Source organism: Malurus melanocephalus, unplaced genomic scaffold, assembly GCF_030028575.1.
Source record: "Malurus melanocephalus ecotype Western Australia unplaced genomic scaffold, MMel_1.1 scaffold_381, whole genome shotgun sequence".
Classification (NCBI taxonomy): domain Eukaryota; kingdom Metazoa; phylum Chordata; class Aves; order Passeriformes; family Maluridae; genus Malurus; species Malurus melanocephalus.
In genome coordinates this window covers 309,212-332,829 of record NW_026623613.1, presented here as the reverse complement: position 1 = coordinate 332,829, position 23,618 = coordinate 309,212, and the positions used below count along the sequence as shown (strand labels likewise).

At 48.0% G+C, this 23,618-nt stretch overlaps 1 protein-coding gene across 1 annotated transcript in view; it reads right to left on the bottom strand.

Annotated features, from left to right (window-relative positions):
• Positions 1-17,569, bottom strand: part of UBE2O (ubiquitin conjugating enzyme E2 O) — a 62,155-nt gene extending 44,586 nt beyond the window's left edge. Inside the window, exon 1 of the mRNA XM_057378924.1 lies at positions 17,146-17,569. Within this exon, the coding sequence (XP_057234907.1) occupies positions 17,146-17,523 (378 nt within the window). The 5' untranslated portion in view covers positions 17,524-17,569. The remainder of the gene's footprint in view (positions 1-17,145) is intronic.
• Positions 17,570-23,618: the final 6,049 nt, after the last annotated feature.

Genomic DNA, 23,618 nt, shown 5'->3' with positions numbered 1-23,618 from the left:
GGTATTTTGCTTTAACACCAGACTCTGTTATGTGCCATATTTATAACACGTTCTTTGCTTTAATGACTTCAGCTATAAGAGGGATTTCAGCTCATCACAACCCCAGTGAAACACTGAGCCATAAACACCAGTAGAGCAGATTTGCAAACACTATAAAAACACTCTTGGAAGATGACAGAGGGTTCTGTTCCCCTGACAGCTGAAGCAGTACTCTGTCTCCTCTTCCCAAAAAATGGAGGTTAACAGAACTCTGCCCTTACCCAGCACTGCCAAAAAGCCATAGTGAGGACTGTCCTGAAAGCCCTTGAAACAGGGACAAAGCTGCAGGCCTGTGACTGAGGAAAGGAATGACTGGACAGCAGATTTCAGAGTTGCTGAAAAGTCACATGGCATGAACTGAACAGCATTAGCACAACCGTAAGCAGAACTGCTCCGAGGTGCTGAGCCCCAGCYATGTTCTGGGAAGGATCCATGGGTTGATAAGCCCTAGGCTGCATTATATGGCCTGTCATTCCTAATTAAACACACAAACTAAGTTCCTCCTTAAAACTGCCCCTGCTCATTAATTGCCACTGTACACTACTCAGATGTGGCAGGCTCCTGAACAGGACACGTAACCTCCAGCAGCAACTCCAAYCAAGTCACACGAGGCACTGCCAGGACACTCCTATGCTTACAACAGTGATTTTTACTTGGAAAGGGTTGCTCAGCAAGCTACTGTGCCATGAGCTACTGAAATGCAGCAGCACTGYGACTGAACACAGTCCCTATGAAAAACCAGGTGCACTGGTAAACTGGGGACACCAAGTTTAACAATAATACACCAAGAAAATGGYACTTCTCCATGCAAAGGTGAACACTCTGCATATACTCAAGTATCTACTYGTGTACTCAAGATACTGTCAAGATTAAAAAGTATGTTGAGTATACAGAAAAAGCCACCAAAGGGACACTTTTGCAAGGAATATGAAATGACCCACTCTGCTCTTAGCACAAAATCCAGAAAGCAGTAGTGAAAAGTCCTCAACCATGAACATTTGCATAACCACCAGCCTGAGGCTTGCTGTTGACAGGCATTCCTTATCTTCCTGTCAGAATTTTTCAGGGAATACCGCCCTTATCAGGTGTGCATTAGGCGGTCTCCTGCTTGTTACAACACACACTTTTGCAACAGACTCCAGCAGTGACCACAGAGTACCCCCTTCTCCACACACAGCCAGCTTCCATTCCACTTAATTCCTCCATTTGGATTCATGTCCCATCACCCTGGAGCTCTTTGTCTGGCTCAGACTATCATGGATGGGATGCAATGTTACCTTTATCCTATCAGGTATTTAACGAGACTTTAAACCTCATTGTATTCCTTTACCCTGGCCTTGGGCAGTGACACTTGAGAATTATGGTTTGGACAGGGAAAACATGGCACACAGGAGGATGAACTGGTCAGGATGCCAACCCTAAAGCCTCAAGGATTGTATGTGCCATGGCATTTAGTAGGGCTGAAGCTGCTGTTTAATTAGGCTTGTTTAATGAGTCATATTAAATAGCATACATATAAGAACAGGTTTTCTATYAGTGCAAGGACCTCACTGGATTATTGTGGTGAAATGCTGCCACTACAATGGAGTCTTTTTTCATTTTATATACTTAACCATGACCTACATTCCTTTGCTCAAAGGAGCCCCATCTCCAGAGGGAATGTGCCTCTTTAATCAGCTCCAGCATTTTTTCAGGGTTCAGCAGGGATGGATGGATGGAGGGGGCTCATGTCTCTTTGGATAACATAGCTCAGAGAAGCTCTAGGAGAGAGCGGTAAAAAAGCCACCAGGTTCAAATAAGAGCAGACAGTATACCTATAGTGTGATTTGATGGGCACTCTCTGCTTCAGAGTCACTGGGATTTATGAACACCAAAGCCTCCACATGCCCCCAGTGAGCCTGGCGAGCTGCTTTACCTTGTTGGACAAGAGCTTGTCTCCTGAAGAAACTAAAGTCAAGCTCAGATTTGAATAGGAAGACAAATCCAGGAGGTGGCTTTGGGGCACTCAGCAAGCTCAGCTCTTGTGGCCACAGTAAAGGGGCCTGTGAGCCGTKAGTGAAGAGAACAGAGACCAGCAGACTCATGGGCTACATTAAAATACAAAAGGCCTCACATGTAAGGATTACACTTAACCCTTCTTTTCCACAAGCTTTGGAAAATTGAGACTGGTTCCAAGCCACAGCCTCTCCTTTCTACTAATGCAGAGCTGGCAAAAACCACAACCCCCAAAACACTCCCAACCCACCCTAAGGAAGTCCCCAAGAAACCAAAATGAACCACAAAGTTCAAAAGAGAAGGAATTTCTTAAAGCTGTTCTGGGGCAGTGTATCCAGGGAGCCAGGCCCATCCCTCAGGGCTGCAGCCTGAGCTGCTCAGAGCTTCCCCATGGCACAGCAGGGACATGGACAGAGTCTGTCAGAGGGCATCAGGGACAACAGCTCACAYCGAGGTCATCAGGAATGCAACAGGAAATGAGAAAAGGTGAAAAAAGGACTGACAGAATAACAAACCTCACTGCCACGGCCTTTGGAAAACAGATTTGAGCAGTGCATTCTCCCCATCACGGTGTGTTTCAGATCCAACGTTTTTCAATCCCGCATAAATTTTAGACATTCAAAACCACAACAGTTTTTATAGGCTGAGCCTCATCCTTTTTCTGCCCTCTCCATCACGAGCAGCAGTRCAGGTCCCTGATCCCTCTGAAGGCTGCCTGCTTCGTGGATGCAGAACAGGATACGCCCAGTGCTGCAAAGCTCAACAGCACTGACAGCAGTAAAAATAACTCCTGCTTTGGTACACACTAAGCAGTTAAGAGCAGGAGATGCACAGAGAATGTGCATACAATAAGCTGTCACAAAACAACAAGGATTATGTTRCACAGAAATAGGTCTCCGATTTAAACAGATATGAGATCACCAGGGGCGGGGTAAGAAAACCACAGATGAAGAAAATCCCACGGTTTTTCCTTTAGTTCGTATCACTCCAAACAGAACAAACTAAGGAGAGATCAGGCTTAAAGTTCCTTGTAATTGGAAGGAAACAAGCACATCCTCTCCTATTTTATGGAACAAACTCCTTCCTTTTCCCAGGCAGCTCTTCTGAGACACTGGCTGGGAAGTGTCAGTAAAAAGGACTTTGCACTATGGCTGTGGCTATGCAGGTCTGGCAGCCAGATCACATCCAAATCCAGRCTCCCGAAGGCAGGACAGACCTGAGTCTCTCTCTGCAGTAGGACCCAGCACCACAGACACCATTTCTACTACATCCACCCCCTCACTGCAGCACCAGCACTTCTCAGGTTCCTGGTGCTGCTCAGCACTGCACATTCTCTCAAACTACTCTATCCCGTGTGCCAAGCTTGGGAAAATGAAAACAAGCTCCCAAACCCTGCTATGTGCAAAAAGCACGCTCACCATGTACCACACACACGCAATTTCAGCCCCAAATTCAGAGCTTTTCCTAGCTTTCAGTCTGGTCAGCAACCCAGGCTGAGGTAGATGGTAACACAGAAATGTAAATTACTAAAAATAACTCACAAGAGGTTTGGTACACACTTGCCCATCAATGCTTCAGTCTGCCACCACAGCCATGCTCCAGAGCCTTCTCAAGATTACACTGTCACCACAATGCCATCACCCACAGGCATCTGCACTAAAATCCTCCTTGACTGTCAGAAGGGCAACACAGGGATAACTTCCTTGGGCTTTGGGTSTCCAAGTTCTCCAGCCAGGTGCTCAGAAGCCTCTAAGCATCTCAGTGTTAAAGCATCTAAGTGTCATGCACTTTTTGAACAGGAACAGCCCAAAGATTGGAAGTCTGCTTAAAATCAAWGCATGTAATACAAAAGTCCCTAATCTACTTTGTCTAGCGAAGACATTTTTCATGCAGTAGCTTTAAAAAAAAATGTCAATGAAGTTTAAAAAGAAGCTGCTGCTCTCATCTCAAGTGTAAGTCATGATTGGTAGAGTTCATATCAGAAARTGATTGTAATAATGGCAATTTGCAATTGAATCCTACTTTTCTTCCACCACATGTACCCATCTCAGACCCTTCCACAAAGYTCAAGAAACACTCCAGGGCTAAATGGATGGATCAAGACATACAGTAATYTTCCTCTTGCAGGAACCCTCAGTGTCAGAAGTATAGTCCCACAGCAACACTGCAGAGACAGCATGTCATGGATAAATATTCCAATGGGGAAGTCACCATGGCTCACTCTTTCAGAGGACAATTACAAAAAGAGAATTGTGAAGATACTTGACACTCCACCAAAAAGCAGACTGCCAGATGTTACCAACTGTCTGGGCACTCAAACAACACTTCTGTTCACAATAATAGAGGAAAAAAAAAAAAAAAGCCCTTGTGATGTGCACAAAATTAGGTAACTAAAAAAGTATAGAGTTTCCTGAAAAAAAAAATCACTTATGGTGGAGGAATAGGGTGGGATAAAAACAATACATACCTATCAGCRTGACATTTTAACAACAGCAGCTTTTGTGAATGGGGCACTGAGATGATTCAAGGAAATATCAGAGTTTCAAAACACTTCAAGAGCAGCTCTGATCGATATCTATCTCACCATTACAACATCTCTTGGCAGAGACACACACGTTTCAATACATCCGACGAAGACAATGCCTCTCCCTGCTCTGAGACACACACTCAACACATCACTCAGATTTCACCCAAGTGACATTTCAGTAGCACCTGCCCCCAGTGAAAACAGCTATTTATAGCAAGGTGGGTGTTGAGAAGGGTGATTTCACCCATCACTCAAGGCCTGGGTGCAAATCACACACTGCGTGTTGTCATTTCTGATTAAAAGCTCTTCCTGGTCTCTAATGAACATTTGCCACTTAGCTAAATCACACCGTAGCTGAACGTGGCAGGTGCCTTGTTTTCCTGAAAGCACAAGATAAATTCAAAGGCGCTGTTTGCATGAGACTGAGCTTAAGTAGCAGCACTAGGTATGCACACAGTACATACTAACCTTGCAACGTCTCTCCTGGAGCCTCATTTCCATATGAGAACAGAAGAAACATCCTTTGTTTAACTCTTCTTCAGAACAYAGATAATCCTGCTTCATTTTATACACCCTAAAGCAATTTAGTGGGGGGGAAATGACCTTTTAGCTCACCTGCCAGTGTTGTTCACTAGCAGGAAAACCTAAAAGCTCAGCTCAACATCACTCCTCAGATCAGATGCAACATTCCCATGCTAAAAGGTCATAATTAACCAATTAAGCATTTTGAGAATATCTAGGGCTCTTTTTCTGATGAACTGGAAAATTGAGAGGGCAAATAGATGCCCTGCCAGCCATCCAGAGCAGGCAGGGACCATTCTCAAGAGCAATGAACATACTATTGCCCTGAATAACTTAATGCCCAGAGAACAATGAAAACAGCAAAGATAAGGGATGTGAAGAGAAAGGGTCTTTGTGTCTCTCCAGGTGTGAGGAGAAAACTAAACCTAACCAAAGGGGATGAACATTTCAGGGCCTCTTGAAACAGCCAAATGGTATCAAAATCAAAGCAAGAGCTATGAAAAAAACAACCTGCTACTACAGCAAACTTCTGTGTACAGCAGCAGTACCTTATCCTCTTATAGCACTGCGGGAACCAGCCAAGCCAAGAGCCCAGCTAGCAAATACTYAGGAACTGCAATTTGCTGTCTTTTCTACCACGTTCAGTAGCACACACAGGTTGGACAACAATGCTCTGAAYATAATTTTGCTTCTAATCCTTGATCTTTTGTTTTAAGGCTTTATTCAGGTGCTGCCAGCAATGCAGATCAGACCTCAACTGTGCTAAAGCTGGGCTAAGTTAGCAGCACTAACAAGAACAATTGGCATTTCATAGAGATTCCTTAGGCTGCTTTCCAGTAAAAGTGTGGACTGCCCAGCTCCTGGGGTGTTCAGTTCACTACCACCATCACAAATTCTTCCAGCAGCAAGAAGAAGCAGAAGGGAGTCACACAGCAGAGTTCTAAGACAGCTCATAAATGCTTTCACTGAATCCAAACAGTACTAAGCAGTCAAAGATCCCAGTTCTGGGAAAGAAGACCTCTCCACGCTGAGCATGTTGCCCCATCAGCAGCACAAGTGTACAACAGACATTTAGAGAACAGGTACAGGAGCACAGAGATGGGAATCTGCCCTCCAAATACCACCTTTAAAGCTGATTTTTCAGTCCCTTCATTTCTCATCATAGCTCTTCTGACAGCAAGCACTTATCACTGCCAGATTAGAAGAGATTAGCATAAGAGAAAGTTAAGATTCTTGTCAGTCACCAGGTCAGTAAAGTGCACTCAATGATTACTGTCAGAGGTAGTGTGGGTGATGAGACCTCTCTACACAACTGACCATGGCCAAGGTCAAACAAGTTTGTCAGACCCAGCAGGCTGGGTTTCCAATCATCTTCACAACCATTAGCAGAATAAAACTAGCCTTTGTGGCTCGGTTTGAAGTGCTCAGTCTAGAGCAGGAGTATGGCAGCTYTGGGAGCTCTCAGATAAGAGTATTTCCTCCCCAGAGCTGCCCTGCACAGCTGTACATATGGTAAACAGAGACTGCTGGAGCTCAGGAGAAAGCAACTGCATGGGGCACAAACCAAAAAAAAACAAAAGCATCCCTGTGAGGCAGACATTAGGTGTGAATACATGTGGTGTGTTTGCACCCAGGGTCAATTAAAGAGCAGAATACACAGAATTAGTGCAACACACACTTGGGCTGCATTCACAAATTTAACATAAGAAGAAATTCAAATCACAATTATTTTAACCATTGTGCACAAGCAGATAGRTTTCAAATGGTAACCAATATCTATGGATGGCAATTCGGTACTAAATTATGTTACTGAGAATAGAAAAAAAAATATACACAGCACAATTAAGAGGAAGCCAGGAATTTAGCCTGGATTTCTTCCAAAGTTCAAGTGTCAACACTGAAAAAAAACAGGTTCCTCTGACTAAAGAGTTTATACATGCATTGCAGTGACCAGAGCAATTACCATATTGGTGATATTTATTTCCCATAAATTAATCTTTCTCTAAGCTCCTCAACAGAATAAGAAATATGAGAGCAGATCACAAAATACTCCTGTGAAATACAACGAGTGCTTGATATCGAAATTGTAAAGTTTTCATCTAACACTTGGGCTCAGGAAAGAAACATTAACAGCATTCAACAAGGTACTTGAGGTTGATSAGGGCAGCCAGAGCCAACTCTGATGAAGAAAGTTCACGGTGTGAACTGGAGTAGGTGTGGACAAGGGCTGCAGAATAGTGGGGAAAGAGTCTCTCTGGGAAGGAAGTTAGTGATACACAGTCTGAGGGTGCAAAGGGAAAAAATAACTGTGCTTCACTACATAATAGCACATTTATAAAGACAAGCAGCTATTTCGGAGCCAGATTTGCTTTTTACTAGAAGAGATGGGTGTAAACTGTTTGCATGTTTATACTAGAAATTACAATGTTTCTCATCCAGACTGGGACAGGTTCCTAATTCAAGGAATCAAAGCAAAGTGTTAACTCTTYAACAGAACTCTGAGACACAGAGCAGGCTGCTCCTGAACTGATGCCCTCAGCAGCACCAGCCTGGAGCGCTCACAGGGAGCGCACATTTTGTTACAATAAAGTCACCCTGCACTTTGCTTTATCATTACAGMGCAGGTTCCATTTGTGAACCAAGTGACACTTTTCTCTGTCATGTACCAGCACAATCCCCACCACCATACAAAACTAAACAGAGGAAGTTTCTGGCCACAGAGTCAAAAGCACCAGTAAGCCGAATCAGCTATGGAGGTCAGATGTTGTGGGTGAAAAATTAGTTACAGAGCCAACGACACGCTCTGGATCTGCCTGTCCAATTTTAACACAAAATGAGATCCTACAACACTGACATTAGGATGATAAAATATTAGTTAATGAACTAAAAAAAACATCCTGAAGTTTCTTCCTAATCTAAGCAGCCAGGAATGCTGGTGTTCCCTGTACGGTGTCACCTTCCCTGCTGTGGCATTCCACAGGCTGCTCTCTTCTTTCTTGTATTTCAGGAATGTACAGAGATGCACAGTCGAGGAAGTTCTGTGATTATGCACTACTACAACTAAGAAGAGCTTCCCAAGATCTTTGGAATACACTTGAAATGTTGTCCAGACCACTCCTCACAAGAAGCAAATGAATCATCCACATCTGCAGACTTTAGGTAACAAAAAGCACAAAAGCAAGTTTTAAAGGCAGGATGGAAATTCCTCCCTCTTCCTTACTCCCACTTTCTGTTTTAAACTGAAACTACAGACAGTTCACTGAGACAAGGCAGTACCACAGCATGAGAAACCAGAGCAACTCCAACAACCTACAGCAGGACAGAGAAAGTTGCATTTGCTAAGGACAAAACAAATCTGAAGAGGCGGTTCATGATGTATCATTTCCAGCCAGTTATCCAACTGTGTAGTAACACTAAATTTAGAAAATGTGGCTATTTTGTCTCAAGACTAATGCTGTTACAAGGAACTTGGACTCTGAGGCTGAACAGAAGCATCAATATTACTTGCAATAGAGAATATTCTGTGGATTAGATACATAACCCACCTTCCAAGAGGGAAAAAAACCCACTTCCATCTTCAAGAGCAGACAGAAGGGCAAAACCAAAGGACAAGCAGGGCCTTGCTGGAAATCCCATCAACTCTCAACGAAAATATTAGGCAGTGCTCTGTGCACAYGCACTCCAAATACTGAAAAGCAGAGATTTGAAGGCAGAGAGCAGAGGCAGCACTGGACACTTGGGATGGGTAGCAGCCCCTCAAGCTGCCGAGACCTCTGATCCCTCTCCAGCAGCAGGTAAAWCAGAATGGCCATTTTAGTGTCATGAGGATAAAGGAAAATGCAAAGGCTCCTTGGTGATCAGTGCTACTCAAGCTCCAACTATTTCAGCATAGCTACTGCCAACAATTTCACTGAGGACTGAGACCTAGGACCAGTTCTTTAATAACAGCTCTTGAGCCAAGATGTCTGAAACACTTGATTCCAGAAACACCACTATGAATTAAGTTAAGTTAATCTAGGCTGCTGTTCACTAACTACAGTTGTAACCCAGCCTTGCAAAATCCCCCTAGATTTACACCTAAACTAACTTTTGAAATGCTGGGTTACTCAGTTTTGCTCCTCACGCAAATAAAACCAAACGAAACTTGAGTTACTCAATACCAAGTGGTGAGTTCCCAGGCATTCCATTTCACACATATGCCAAATAACCCATGTATTGTGGCTCTGCCTGAGAGTAATTTTCCCAGACAAATCTCCAGCTGTAACTGCATGAAGGAATGTCAAGAAGTTTTTCACTGAGCAGACAGCTCATGCTCTCCAGCCCTGGAAATGGTCAAATAGAGAAGGCACTGAGCACACTCTGGAAACACCACCTGGCAGCACTAATGCTGGCTGTCTTACCCAGAGTCACCTGAGGGGAGAGTTTCTGTCACCTTTCCAACATGCACTGCCACATCAGAGCCCAGAAAATTCTTTGAAGATGAAAAGTGCTACTTATTTGCTAAGTATCCTTTATCAGCAGAAAAGCAGCACCGTTTCTTACAACCAAATGATTCATAAGTTCTTTTATTCTCAAAGAAGTTATATCCTTTCAAAAGTAGGTAAAAAATAAATCAGTTGAGATGGAACTAATTCCAGCTCACAGYATTAGTTTATTTTACTAAGCAGAAGATTCATCATCCACTGACAAATGACAACTATACCCAGTCACTTCCACAGRAATGAGGTACCAGAACTCCCAGCTCTGGGCTAAGAAAAACAGTTAAAAGCCTTAAGCTTCTCATCTTTTCAGTGGTGATAAAATAGCCCTCTTCACTGGTCTGTGTCCAAACCCCTCCCTCACAAGCAGAAAAGCTAAAGGCTTTAYAGGCAGCAGCAAGAACAAACCACTGAGGCCTGTGTCTGATGTGTGCTGAATACAGAACCACACGGTACCACCRCTGCAGTTTTATTGTACAAAACCAATCCTGCTTAATGGACCAGGGGCATAGCTCTGCAGTTTCTCTTCAGCTCAAGAGGCTGTAAGCAGAGGCTGTGAAGTGATACCACTACAAATGCAAGCTGAGTATGGTTTCCTTGTTCCTAATGTGCTGCTGTGAATTTAATTTTTCCTGGCCTGGAAGCTATAGTAAGATACCAAGTGCTCCTGTCCTCTCCTGGCCTGCTCTGCTGCCAGTCCATGGTCTCACCTCCTGCCAACAGCCTTCACACTGCCCACTCTCTCACACAGTGACCAGCAGCACCAGCTGCTGAGGAAAGAAACAGAGGTCATGATTTTAAAGACAATGGGAAAAAAAGCATGGAAAAAACCCAGCTTCRCAATCCCAAAGAAGCTACCTAGAGCACCCAACATACATCAGCAGGAAGCTGGTTGTTCAAACCCTTTGAAAAAGTGGAGGGATTATTTATGGTGTAGCTTGATGTGTCCCACTTTCAAAGTCTCAGCATATGTGCATAAAAAGCATTTTGTATCTTGGCTTCCACCTTGTATATCCAAGCAACCTCGTATCCCATGCCAGCAGCTAACACAGCAAGCCAGTCCAAAATCCCACCAAAACTACAGTCTCGTTAGCATATTGGTCTAAGACACTATTTCCACACATTAACTGTTCTTTTGTTAAATTTTAGATCAGCAGGTCAGCAGGTACATGGCACACACTCTAATCTCACAGCACAGAGGCGTCAATGCTATTTACCTTAAGTCTTCCCAGTAACCTGAACTGAACTGCAACTCCCTGCAGTCAGAGCTTCTCTGGTACAACCTGCACCTGACTGATGGAGAAGGCTGAACAAAGCATAGAAGTGATGTAATTTCTTTAAAAAGCAATCCAAAATATGTAYAGAGGTACAGATTCCTTAGTCTTCAAATCTGTCCACTCACAACCAATGGTTTGGCCCTGATCTACAGATCATTCTGGGAGAGGAAGAAATTCCACCTGCCGGTGCTTATTGGATCTGTCTCTCCATTAACTTACTTTAAACCCTAATACAATTAAGGACAGAAAACAAAGACAACATCACCTGTACTTCCCCTTACCTCTCCTGCACATGCACATATCCAACATACAGTTATCAAGCCCACATCCACCACCAAACATGTTTGTTTTCATCAACACCACACACTGAAGATTTGAGCCCCAAAAATGCTCACAATTTCCTCTTGTGTCTCTTCCATGGATCCAAGTGCTCCCAAAGGCTGGGGCAGAAAGCACAGCAGACACCCAACTCCATACCTTTCCTTTRGCCAGATGTGCAGTCATACACACAAGGGAGGTAGAATAACCCTGAAATGTACAGTAAGAGATGTTTTCTATCCAGAAATGTATCCAAGTCTGTAAGACACTAACTGCACCAAGCTGGGCTCTGTGTGCTCTGTACCACCACAGGCACAGGATCCTCTGTAATTCAGTCAGCATAGACCAGAAAYAGCATTAAAGCTAAAAAGACACCTGTCAACTTGAAACTCAGGCACATCTGAAAGTGCTGCAGCTAGTACAGTAACCAGCAAACCCTACCATCTTTACCGTCAAAACCACATGCTGATCATAGTATTTGATGTTTTTAACCACTCCTTATAATCATTACCACTCTAACCCCCCAAAAAAATCTCCTGAGAAATCCCCCAGTCTCAGGACATTAAGAGAAACTAACTTTTGCTTAACTTCACAAATTCAAGTCAGCAGAATATTTTTGATTCAGGCATAAACATGCACACTTCTATTCAGCAGCCTAAAACCAAGYGGAAAAAAGCCCAAACATTATAATGGAGCCTCCTTTTTCTATGAGTTAGCATTCTCATAYCTTGCCACAGCTCTAAAGGTCTCAGGAGTGCGGCACACCAGCTACACAAGAGCCTGAGCTGAGTTACAGGTCAAGTACTCTGGAGCACTACATAAAATACAGAAGCCAACCATCATCTTGTCTCTTAGTTTCAGGAAAGTCAGGACTGCCAACCTCAGARGCAAGTGCAAAGATTTCAGCTCAAATTATCAACTCCTGTGCTTAGGACAATCTAAACACAGGTCCCTTTGGGCAAAGACCCTTCACATCGTGGGAGGTAACAGAAGAATGGAAAAAATGAGCCAGGGTTTTCCTAAGTAGCATTTAGGAAGGTGTYATCACCTTCTGAGCCTTTGAAATCCCCCAAGTAATTAAACAGTCAAAGGAGAAAAGGCTTTTAGCTTTCTAAACACCAACTATTTCCCACACCACCATGGATGTTGAACATTAAAAATAACGTCTTTCCTCTGACGAGAGGAGCTGAGGACAGCTTCCATAGGAAAGCAAGACCTTGTCCCAAAAAGCATCCATCAAAGCTGCAGCGATTTAACTTCAATAAAGAATCTTCAGCCAAAATACAAACTTCATAAAATTGCCTGAAGTGCCTTTTTTGCAGAAGTCTTCACTGGAGCATCAGCAAACAAAAAACTTGTATGACAAAGCTGCAGCAAAATGTCTCATCCACACAGGTATTTCAGAGCCTGTCACRAGCATTGATTGATTCCTTCTAAAGCTTTTAGTGCACATTAGTTTGTTTACTAATCCTAAAAGCATTACTATTTTAGTTTGGGGTTTTTTAAGCTATAGYAGCACACTGGAAGGGAACGTACCTTGAAAGGGAGCATGTCACAAACACTGCTTGCTTAAGGACAGGCTTCTTCCATTTTAAAAATAACACTCCTGTCTACATTTGGAATAATTATAATAAATGGCTTAGCCCAGATGGCCACTTTCAACTCCTGAATTATCAATTCACTCTGCACACAGTACACAAAACAGTAACRGTGTACAATATTTAGTACTCCTGAGACTTCCACACTGTGAATTGTGCCGGATTCCACTTTTGCAGTAAAATATTAATGATGATCCCCAAGTCTATATCACAAGAGCCAAACAAATCAAAGTAAAAMGATGAATTGACCCAAGGGTACCTAACCTTGCAATGGATACTAACAGGATGGAAAGGTCACACATTAATTGGTTCTATTTTATGCAGAACCGCAAAAATTCCAGTAAGCCTTTCCTCTTCTGTCTGTAACAGCTACAAACATCAGGTGGTTTCAAAGAACCCCCMTGGGAGACTCACTGAAATGTCAGATGCATGAAGGGGGTTAGATACAGCTTCCTYACGCAGTAAAACCCACTATTAATAGTTTATAGGCATGGAATTTGTGTGCTGCAACAGAACCAGAGTTTGGCACTGTGGCCAGCATTTCCTTATGGCTCTTGAAAAGAATCCTTCTATCCCTCTTCACCTGCCCCAATGTACCCATGCTGSATCACTGCACTTCCAGATGGCCAACACCCTGCCAGGTTAGAAGATGGAAGATTTTAAATGCTGTTTTCATGCCTCAATTGTAAATAAGTTCCAGAGTCACTAGCTAGGATTAACATCAGAAGGGCACACGCTGGTGGGCTGGGATCCCAGCAGTGAGGGCTCAGAGTGACAGTGAAGGGACAGAGGGAAAACACAGACCATGAGGATCTTCAGAAACTACTCCTGTGACCTTTTATTAGATCCATGACCGCATGTCTGAGGTCAAGGAATTATAGCAGCAAAGGGTGCAAGAGAACAGCAGGTCTGCGTGGGATGAAGCAGAGCTGAATTCATATAGAGCCTTTTGGAAATAACATCAGATAATTTCCAGGTAATGAGTTTATCAGCCACTGGGTTATGTCTGAGGAGTCCTGAGAGTTTGAATCTGTTTCCAAAGCAAAGCTGAACGAGGAAAGAGTCATCCAAACTAAGTCATATTCTGGACCTTACAAAAATAGTTGCTAAAAACTTACTGCACCTTGACTCTAAGCGCAAACTTGGGACCTTGCAATGGTCTCTACACACACATCAATCACCACTGCCTGTGTATCGCAGCATCACACCAAGCCCTCRCTCCCAGAGGCAGGCACAAGCCACTTGGGAGGCCTGGCTGGCTGAAGGCCTCCAGATAAGGTGCTGAAACACAACACCCGCACTTTCCATTTCCCCCAGCTGCACAGGAGGCTTTGCCCTGGCTTTGTGAAAAAGAAAGGTGGCAGAGAGCTCAGAGGTTTTCAGGGGAGGGGCAGGAGGAAGGGTGGCAGCATTTTAAATTACCCAGAGCCTGACTAACACCTAATACCTTCAAGCATTTCCATAAAGTTCCCAAAGACAGCTCAAGTGTGCAGCAGAAAATGCTGAACTACAGATGAGAAATCCTCAAATTAATAATTCAGCTGGGTCCCAAGCACTCCTGATAATTTGTCAGAAAAAGCATCAGGTGTTCACACCAGTTCAACATATTTCTAACGCTACCTTCCAAATTATATCCAGAGATACAGCTTTAGCCAGCCAGAGGATTTGGTGACTCAGCCACGACACGGGTGGCAAATACATTTGGAAAGGGAAGCTTTATCCTTCCAGGTCTTCTTGGGTTTTGCAGTACTCTGCAACAGCGATTTCCCAGTGTTTCAAATGGGCGATRTGGCCATGGAAGGCAGGAAAGGAGCACTTGAAGCCACTTGCTCTTCTTTTATTCACATCATTGTTGTCATRCTGCTAATGATCATCAACCAAAGGCAGGAATGTGCTCAAACACACAATTACTGGAGGAGCTGGTGGGGCTTTGCACCAACTGCTAAGCTCTATTTCCAGAGAAAGTTTCTATTACTGATTAACATTAGTAATTGTGTGCCTGGGTTTAAGTGGCCTTCTGCCTACCACTCCCAACAGGAAACCAAGTGTTGAACTTTTAGAAGCAACAGCAAAAATGACTGGACAATCTGCATGAAAAAAAAGCCCAACTATTCAAGAAAAGATAGGAAAGCCCAAGAATWATAACTGGATACAGAAAGTACCAGTTCTGACCTTCATGCTGGAAGCCAAAGGTGCTGTTTCACTRGACTCAAAATTTCCAACAACTTTATTTCTCCCTCTGTTACAACACCTGCTCTATCAATACACACACCAGGATTCCCAGATCCTGAAGCACCAGGAGGTAGACAGGCATTGAGCCTTTCCACAAGGAAGCAGGACCTCATACAAAAACTAGGTGCATGAAAAACCCTGGCCCCAAGGGCACCTTTACCCTCKGCCCATTTCAGAGATAAGGGAAATAAAAGAAAATAAAAATGCAACAAGCACCCTCTGAAGTCCATGGTTTAGCTGTGATCAGGATAGGTTAATGTTTTAAGGACATTGAACAAGAATCTCACAGCCAAAGATGCTAGAGTCAGTCACAGCCAAAACAGGTATCTGTAGGCAACAGCAGCAAAAATCCAACAAACTTTAGACCCAGGATAGCCATACAATGGCTATGGTTTGTACCTCTCCCTGCATGGACAATGACAAGCATGTCAGGCTTACATGGCTGGTTCTCACACATCGGTGGAATCCAAACAGGGCTGGGTCAGCAGACAGCTAAAAAAACCCAGCTACAACCCCGAAAYCATGAGCAGTCCCACTGCATGTTTCCCGTGGTGTCAGGTTTGTTTTCAACAACCCTGAGCTGCAGTGCAGACTGTACACAATGCCTCCCAATTTGGTTAGTGGGCAGCTTTTCAAACGGAAAAAAAAAAAATCAATAGAAGTACACCTAAATTTCTCAAGCACTCAGGAAACTTCTCCCCAGGGTCCATTACCCGAGTGGTAAAGGCACCTACACCAGAGCAGCAGCACTAAAAGGAATGACAGACAGACTGTTTATTTACATAACTGTCTTTGATTTCTGATCCTCCCCAGTGCAGCTTTTTCTAACACTGCAATGGGTGCAGTTACCAAGTGACTGAAGTCAGAGCTAACACTTTGGGATTCAGGAACCYAACAGCAACAACTAAATGCATGTTTATTCACTCAAAGGAGGTGGCTTTGTTTAGATGCTGAAAACCAAACTCAACTTGGGACAAATTTTTTGCTGCAACAACACACAGATTTTACTGGAAGACTGCAGTGATTGAATCATGAAGTTCTTTTAGTGAAAAAAGGCTTGTTTTTTTAAAGGCAGAAATACATGGCAATATCTTTTCAGAATACCTGTTTTCATTTTCCTTATCTCCAAGTGGTCACGTGTCTAATGACACTACCACCTAAATTTAGCTCATTCTGTAGCACTGGCAATCCTAGCGATGCCTTTAGGACTGCAACACACCTTTCTTCCTCTCAGTCTCCCCTCTCTCCTGCAGCGTRTGGGGCCGTTTCTGAAACAGCAAAGCAGACGGTTCTCCAGAAGCCTSCTGCTTCCCACTGCCAGCCCAGAGGAGCAGGGGGACCCTGCAGGGACAGTGCAGGCGCCCGTTCTGCTCGGTGCAACGCCCATCCCTGGCAGCCCCTTTGTGTTCTATTACAGTGCCCCCCTCGCCCGCTTTTGTCTCTGAACTGTCAGTCAGCCTGGGCTATAACCCCAGGCCAGCCCAACTTTGAGAAGTGGGAATATTCCATCGCAGACCTACACCTTGTGGCTCGTCAGATAAGTAATTAAGAGGCCACAGATATACGTGTGCCTCATTAGCAAGGGGTAAACGCTCACGTAAACAAGGGCAGATCCAAACCGTGGTAGCTTCCTGCTGAAATCCTTATCCAGGGGTGGTTTCCCTGCTTGGCTGCTGACTCTCCTAGAACAGGCGATGACGACACTGTGCAATAAAGGCTGAGACATTGGCCTACAACTCCAGCAAGTAAGAGATGTCTGGAAGTTGGCTCAAATCACCTTCACAGGCACGCTTCTCCTTATGCCACCAAGCCCCAGTGCCTCAGCAGAGCAGCCGTGCTCTGCCACCAGCGCAAGGCAGCAGCAGCATCCATGCTGGGCTGCCAGAGGGAGCGTGATGAAGGGAACGGAATTCCACCCTCTGGAGGACACCGTCCCCCTTCCCCGCTCCGGCCGCTCGCCGCACGGGCGGGCAAGCACGGGCGTCACGGGGGAAAAGGGGGCACCAACCTCCCTCTCGGGACCCTCCAGCACACCGACCCCGCAGGCCGTGCAGGCCCTGTCCCGGGAGGCCTCCAAGGCGGCGCCCCGGGCTTGCAACCGGCGCCAGCCCCCCGGGGAGGGACCCGGGCCCGTGCGGGCCGCCCCCCGCCCCGGTTACCTTGGTCTCCTTGACGTGCTGCTTGATGCCCTCCGGGTACCACTGCACCCGCACGTAGCCCCGTCGCAGCGGGCTGGAGCGGCCCTCCTCCCCGCCGCCGGCTCCAGGGCCTCCCGACTCGGAGCCGCCCGAGCTGGCGGCGCCGCCGGCMGCGGCCCCGCGCCCGCCCTCCTCAGAGTCCTCCTCCGAGTCCTCGCCGTGGATGAGGCGCACCAGGCCGAAGCGCACCGAGCCGCGGTAGCGGCCGGACACCAGGTCGTGGGAGAAGAGGAGGCGCTGGGAGCCGCCCGGCGGGGCGGAGAGGGGCAGCGCGGCGGGGGGAGCCGGGGGTGCCGGTGCCGGCGGTGCCGGTGCCCCCTCCTCGGGCTGTTCCGCCATGGCGCCGGTGAGCGGGAGCGCGCGGCCGGCAGGAGGGGGAGGGCAGGGGAGGGGCGGCGAGTAACGGCCCGGGGGAGGGGCCAGAGGGACACGCCCACAGCGGGCACGGCCACGCCCACCGCGGGGAGGGGCCGGAGGGGAGGGGGAGGACCGGGAGGGACGGGGAGGGACCGGGAGGGACCGGGAGGGGACCGGGGAGGGGACGGGGAGGGACCGGGGGCGGGAGGGCTGCGCTGCGTCGCGTCATCGGCCCCGGGATGCGGGGGTGCACCGTCCCCTGATCCCCAGGGATGCGGGGATTGCATCATCGTCCCCACGGATGGGGAGATTGCATCCCCAGGGACGAGGAGCTGCGCTGCGTCTTCGGCCCCAGGGGTGTGTTGGGGGGGGCTGCATCATTCACTGGTCCCCAGGGATGGGGGGTTTGCGTCCTCGTCCCCAGGGATGGGCAGGGCTGCATTGTCCTCTGATCCCCAGGGATGGGGGGATGCACTGCATCGTCCTCTGAACCCCAGAGATAGGTATCTCCGCTTCATCCTCCTCAAGGATGGGGGGCTCTGCTGCATCATCCCACGGACCCCTGGAATAGGAAGGGGGGACACTGCGTTGCATCATCCCCAGGATGGAGGAGCCTGCAATGCACCATCCCCTGATCCCCAGGGATGGGGGTGCTGCACTGCATCGTCTCTGAACCCCAGTGATGGGGGGCACACTGCACTGCATCATCCCSCAGCTCTCAGTCACTGGGGGCTGCACTGCCTCATCTGCCACTCCCAGAGATGGGGGCTGTGCTGTTAGCACATCCCGCTCCCTGGGATCAGGTGGGGGTCCATCCTGGCACCGGGCACTGCTCAATGCTGGGAGCTTCTTTCCAGCTGACATCAAAGCTTGGTCTTGCTTTTCATGGCTCCGAGAAGCCCTCATTAGGGTGTGCAAATGAACCRAATGTTTGGCTTCGTTGACTCTAAGGATTTTTTCCCTCTGTCTGCACAGATTTTGTAAATAGAAAAGTTTTTCTGAGCAGGTCCTGCTGCTCTGGCAGGCAAAGGACTAAGGAAATCCAAAAGAGCCTTCATTAACTGACTTTTACCACAACTTATCCTGCTCTTGGATCTCCCTGCCTATGCAGCACTGGCTTAAATATCAAGAAAATGCCTGAAATCCTCAGTCTAATTTGTTCTCTTGCRGAAAAGACCCCAGGAGCAGCAGAGCTATGTTTTCCCTCTTGCCCTCGCCCTCCCAGACTGCTCTGTCTTGGCTGGATCAACCAGCTGGCTGTCAGTCCAGCTTCCAAGGTTTCTCCTTTTAGGAAAAGCAACCAGGACAAAGGTCTGCCCATGCTCTCCTCCTAAATTCTGGAACCCTCTCCTCAGGCCTGCTGGGATTTTCCAATCTTGGAAATGGCCCCAAAGCCCTGGGAAGCAGCTGAAAAGAGGATGGGGCAGGCAGTGTGTGGGTGATGGGTGCACTGGGAGCTCTGTCCAGCTCCTCACTAGCCCCAGGTGTGGATGGTGGGGCAGGAGGATGCTTGAAGTGACGGAGTAGAACAAATTATCCCTGTCCTGCCTCCAAATCAGGGAGTTCCAGGCAGTGAAGCAACCCAGCCTCCACTCCAGCATTTAATAACTCCCTACAGCATCATTTTAATCAGAAAGGCAATGTGTTGATGTGATTCCTTGCTGRAGCATTTCTTGGCCTCAACCCCAGGGATAAGAAACAGAAGAGAGCTAAAACGGACCATTGGGTGGGTGAATAGTGGCAAACCCGTAGGGAAAGGCAGTTTAAATATCCACTCAGTGCCATGTGGGTTTACAGCTGTTTCTAGGCATGTGCTCCTGGGAATACAGACCTGTGTCCACATGCCCTGACCTCTGGAAAGTGGATGGGGCTGAAAGGCAGCATTCAGAACTGCTAGAGCACCTGAGTGCCTCTGGCATGAGGATTTCACTTTCTGACCATGGCTGTGCTGGAGGAGGGAGCGTGGTACATGTCCCCAGGGCATTCATCCAGCACCTGGAGCTGTGGACAAGGTACCAACCCCTCTCCCTCTGCAGYCAGGCAGAATTGTGCCTCTGTGAGAGCAGAATCAGGCTTTTGAGCAGGCTAGAAGGTGCCCTTTGACTTCATTTAAACTGATGCCATGTTTTTCTTGAGGTTTCAAAGCAGAGCTTTATCCGGCACAGCGATGCTCCTCATCATCCCCTTAATGTACATTGCAACAGCCACTAATAAAATATAGATACAGTAATGGGCACAACCGTGCGTGGAGATGGAAACTCTCCCTCTTCAGGGCAATTACCTGCTGAAGAGCAGTGGTGTGGTTTCAGGTAGCCACAAATAGCCATGAAAACAATCATATTATACCCCTGGCCRGGCTCACGGCGGGGGGATTATAATGGGGACAAGGCAGGGCTGTTYTGCTCGTTAGCAGGAGCTGAGCCGGGTGTGTTTTTGCACTCTGATCCCAGCTGGAGGTCTGATGTGCTTCCATCAGCAAGTGGCACTGAAGGAGGACTGATTGCTTTTTCAGGACACAACAGCCCAAGGCCTGGGCCGCCACAATGCTGAGATTTTACAGTGCCTGGGTGTCAAAATCAGCATCTATTCAACATCACTACTCATTTCTCCACTGAGAGACCTCTGCAAGTTGCACCACCCCTCAAAACACGCAGGACTTCTGCAAAGTGACAACATCAAGCAGCTTCCCTGCCCAGTTTAGGGACAATTCTTGCTGGTAAGGCTGTTTTGGGAAGCGATGGCCTTTGCTCTGCAGGAGAACATCCTCCCTGGAAGCAWGCTGTCCGTGTGATCTAACCACCTTATGGCACTTAGGTTAGATCACCAGCGTCTCCCTGCTGAGATACTGCTGCCCAGAGGGCGTGTCAGAATGCCCAGAGGGTGCCAGGATACCCAGAGGGTGCCAAGATGCCCAGCAGGTGCTGGTATACCCAGGATACCCTTCATCTTCCTGTAGAAAAGCAAGCCCTGTCCATCCTCTTCAGTTTTCTCACAGATCATCCCTGCACAGGCCTTGCAGGGTGTAAAGGGCAGGAACTGGGGTGCCCACAGGGTGCTGGGCTGACTGCCAAGTGCTGGGGATACACGTGGGATACCAGGGGGCATGGCAGTTGCCAAGGATGCCAACAGGATGCCAGGATGTCTGCTGGGTTTTGAGGATCTCTGYCGGGTTCTGGGATGTCCACAGGGAACTGGAATGACCCCTGGGTACCGGGATGTGCACTGGGSATTCCCCGAGAGCGCCAGGTGCCCAAGGGTACCGCCGTGCCCGGAGGATGGTGGGTGCTCCCGGGGCACCGCGATGCCCTCCCGGTGCCGGTGCCGGGCTGCGGCGGGGCTCTGGTGCCACCTCGTGGGCTGTCACCTCCCGGCGGCTCCGCTCCGTGGCTCCCCGGGGACAGCGGCTCCGCTCTCAGGGGCARAGGAGCCCTCCATCCCTCTCTGCTGTGCTCCACAGCCCCTCCTTGGCCAGTCCTCCCAATATTTCCTCCCTTTTTCGCTGCCTCGCAGAGACAATGTCTCTGTACTTTCCCTGCTGGGAGGAGCTAGTGTCTTCAGCAAAGGTATTTCAGAGCAGCTCGAGTGGCAGGGAATGCCTGCAGACCCTCCCCCAGGGAGAGCTGGGGGTTTATCTTCATAATCACGCAGACAAACAGCTCASCAGGAATCCCTGTGTCCCGATTAACAGCGGGGAACAGAAACACGAGCAAGTGATGCAGCATATGGCAATCCTTCATCCTGTCCCTGTGAGCCCAGAAAGCCTCCAGAGGCTGGGTGGGCAGGCAGTGAGAAGGTCTTTGAGATCCCTTCCAATACCAGCCCTTCTATGATTCTGTAGCGATCATGATTATCCAGCCCTAGACCTCTGTGTGCTGCCCTGACCGAACACTGCTGGGTCTCTTACAAACAGCTCAGAGCAGCATCACCTTGAGCATGAACAGCTCATTGTGAGCAAAATCCTCCTTTGCTCCCTCCTCTCACCCTSTTTGCTGAGACCAAAACCTCACGACTCCCCTGATGGAGTTGGTCCAGGCTCAGCATTGCCCTCCAGGATTTTTCTTCCCCATGRGTGGCATCTGGTCCCCAGCCATGTCCAAGGGTCACTCTGGCTCCCAGCACCAGCGTGCCAAGGTTTGGGCTGGACCAAAGGCAGGACAGCTCCTGTGAGCAGAAGGATGCTCCAACAACAACTGCCAGACTGCTGGAATCTCCTCTTCCCAAAGCCARTTTGGCTCTGAACTGCCTGGAGGTCTGGGACTGGAGGGTGTGGCTACCTCTGCTGTGCCCCTTCRCACCCATCCAGCTCTCTCCTCTCACAGGAGCTCCTGCAGCCCCCACTGACCCCCTTCCTCCCAGGGACTGTGTCATGAGTAGCCATGACCTAGTTACAAACCCCAGATGGCAGAGGGAAGGACAGGAGGTTAATCACCAGCAGTGCTGTGCTTCCAGCCAGAACAGCTCCTGGCTGCGTCCTGGCACCCCATCTCCTGCTTTTGTTTGAGGTTACCATGGCCAAGCAGACGTGGGTGAAACTGTCTCCCAAACTTGTTTGTTTTTCTTTTCTCAAAGGCAGAGGAGTAGCGAGATAAACCAACCTTGCAAAGGCACGTGTTTATGTGCTGCAGGACAAAGCCAGAGTTCAAAGCCTGTTTCCCYTGACCATTGCTGAGAACCCAAATAAGCTGTGAAGCAGCATCCTTTCATCCTTTCTYCTCTGCCCCAGCTCCCTGAGAGTGTCTGTGGAGAGAATCAGTCCTGCCACTGATGGGCCAAAGGGAATGTTCCAGAGGAAAGACATATATATGTATATTTGCAGCTTATTAATTTTATATTTAGGAATTATTTATATATAYATACATATCAGGGAACTGAGCAGAACCAGGGCCTGTTCAGAGCCTGGGGCTGAGGGCTGCACAGGAGCCCTGCATTGCTATTTAGAAAGAACAGCAGCTGGAAGGTTCCTAARCCATAATGTCCTGCTCCAGAGGAGAGGCTGGAAGCACCTTGGCTGTTCAGGAGCTGCTGGTGAATTAAAACCACTCCTGGCAGCGTGAGAGGGGGTTCTGGGGGGTAGAAGCAGCAGGTGGGCAGCCTGGCAAGCRCTGAGAATAGCGAGTGTGTCCAAAGAACCCCATCCTGCTGGGGAATTACAGCAACAACGAGTACCAGCACGAGTGATGGAAAGGGAGGGTTGGAGGCAGAAGGAAATCAGAGCCCACAGCTGACCTGGCAGCAGYGCCAAGCTGCAGAGCCCTGCTTTTAGGTCATTGCCAGGAGAAACGCGTCACCCTYTTGGAAATGTGGGTCCCCATGGTGAAGCCAGAGGAAGGTGCTTACAGGGATGTGAGCAGTGCCCAGCTTGGGAATTATATAATTACGTGAGTCTGAGAGAGAACCCTGTCCGATGGCGTCACACGGGGAAGGATCCCGACGCCATCTGAATCCCGTGATGGCAGACCCTGCCTCAAAGCCAGCGCTGCAGACACCACAAGCGGCTTAATCCGCTGAGCGCCGGGATAATGGGGCACGGCGGGGCCGGAGGAGCCCCTGAGCACGGCTTCATTCCCAAACCCTGGCAGAGGAGGGGGCGAGCCGTGATTCATCTGCCTCCCACATGCCGCCCCTCGMTGCAAATCCTACCCGCAGATAATTGCTGTCTTCCTGAGTGGGTATTCCAACAGAGGGACCAGCCCGGCTGCGGGGCCGCAGCGACAGCTCGGGGCTCTTTGAAGATGCTGAGCGAGCTGCTAAATATGCAAATCTCGGCACACTGCTGTGGCGCTCRTTTAATGGAGTTATTGACCCTCTGCAGCTGTGTGGGAGCAGGAAGAGACAGACCCAGCTAAAACTGTGGAACGCAGCATCACTGCTTGACTATTTGAGCCACGGGCCAACCTCTGCTCTGCTGGGCTGTTTTAATGGCTGGGAGTTGCTCTGAAATGCCGTTTCTGAAGAGCAGAAAGCTGCTGGGTCATATTTCTGTTTTGATTCCATGAGAAAAAAGAGAGGGTTGAGGGTGTAGCTCCAGGTCATTTTGCCCAGGGCTGGAAGCTAAAACAGGTCCAGAGCTGCCCTGG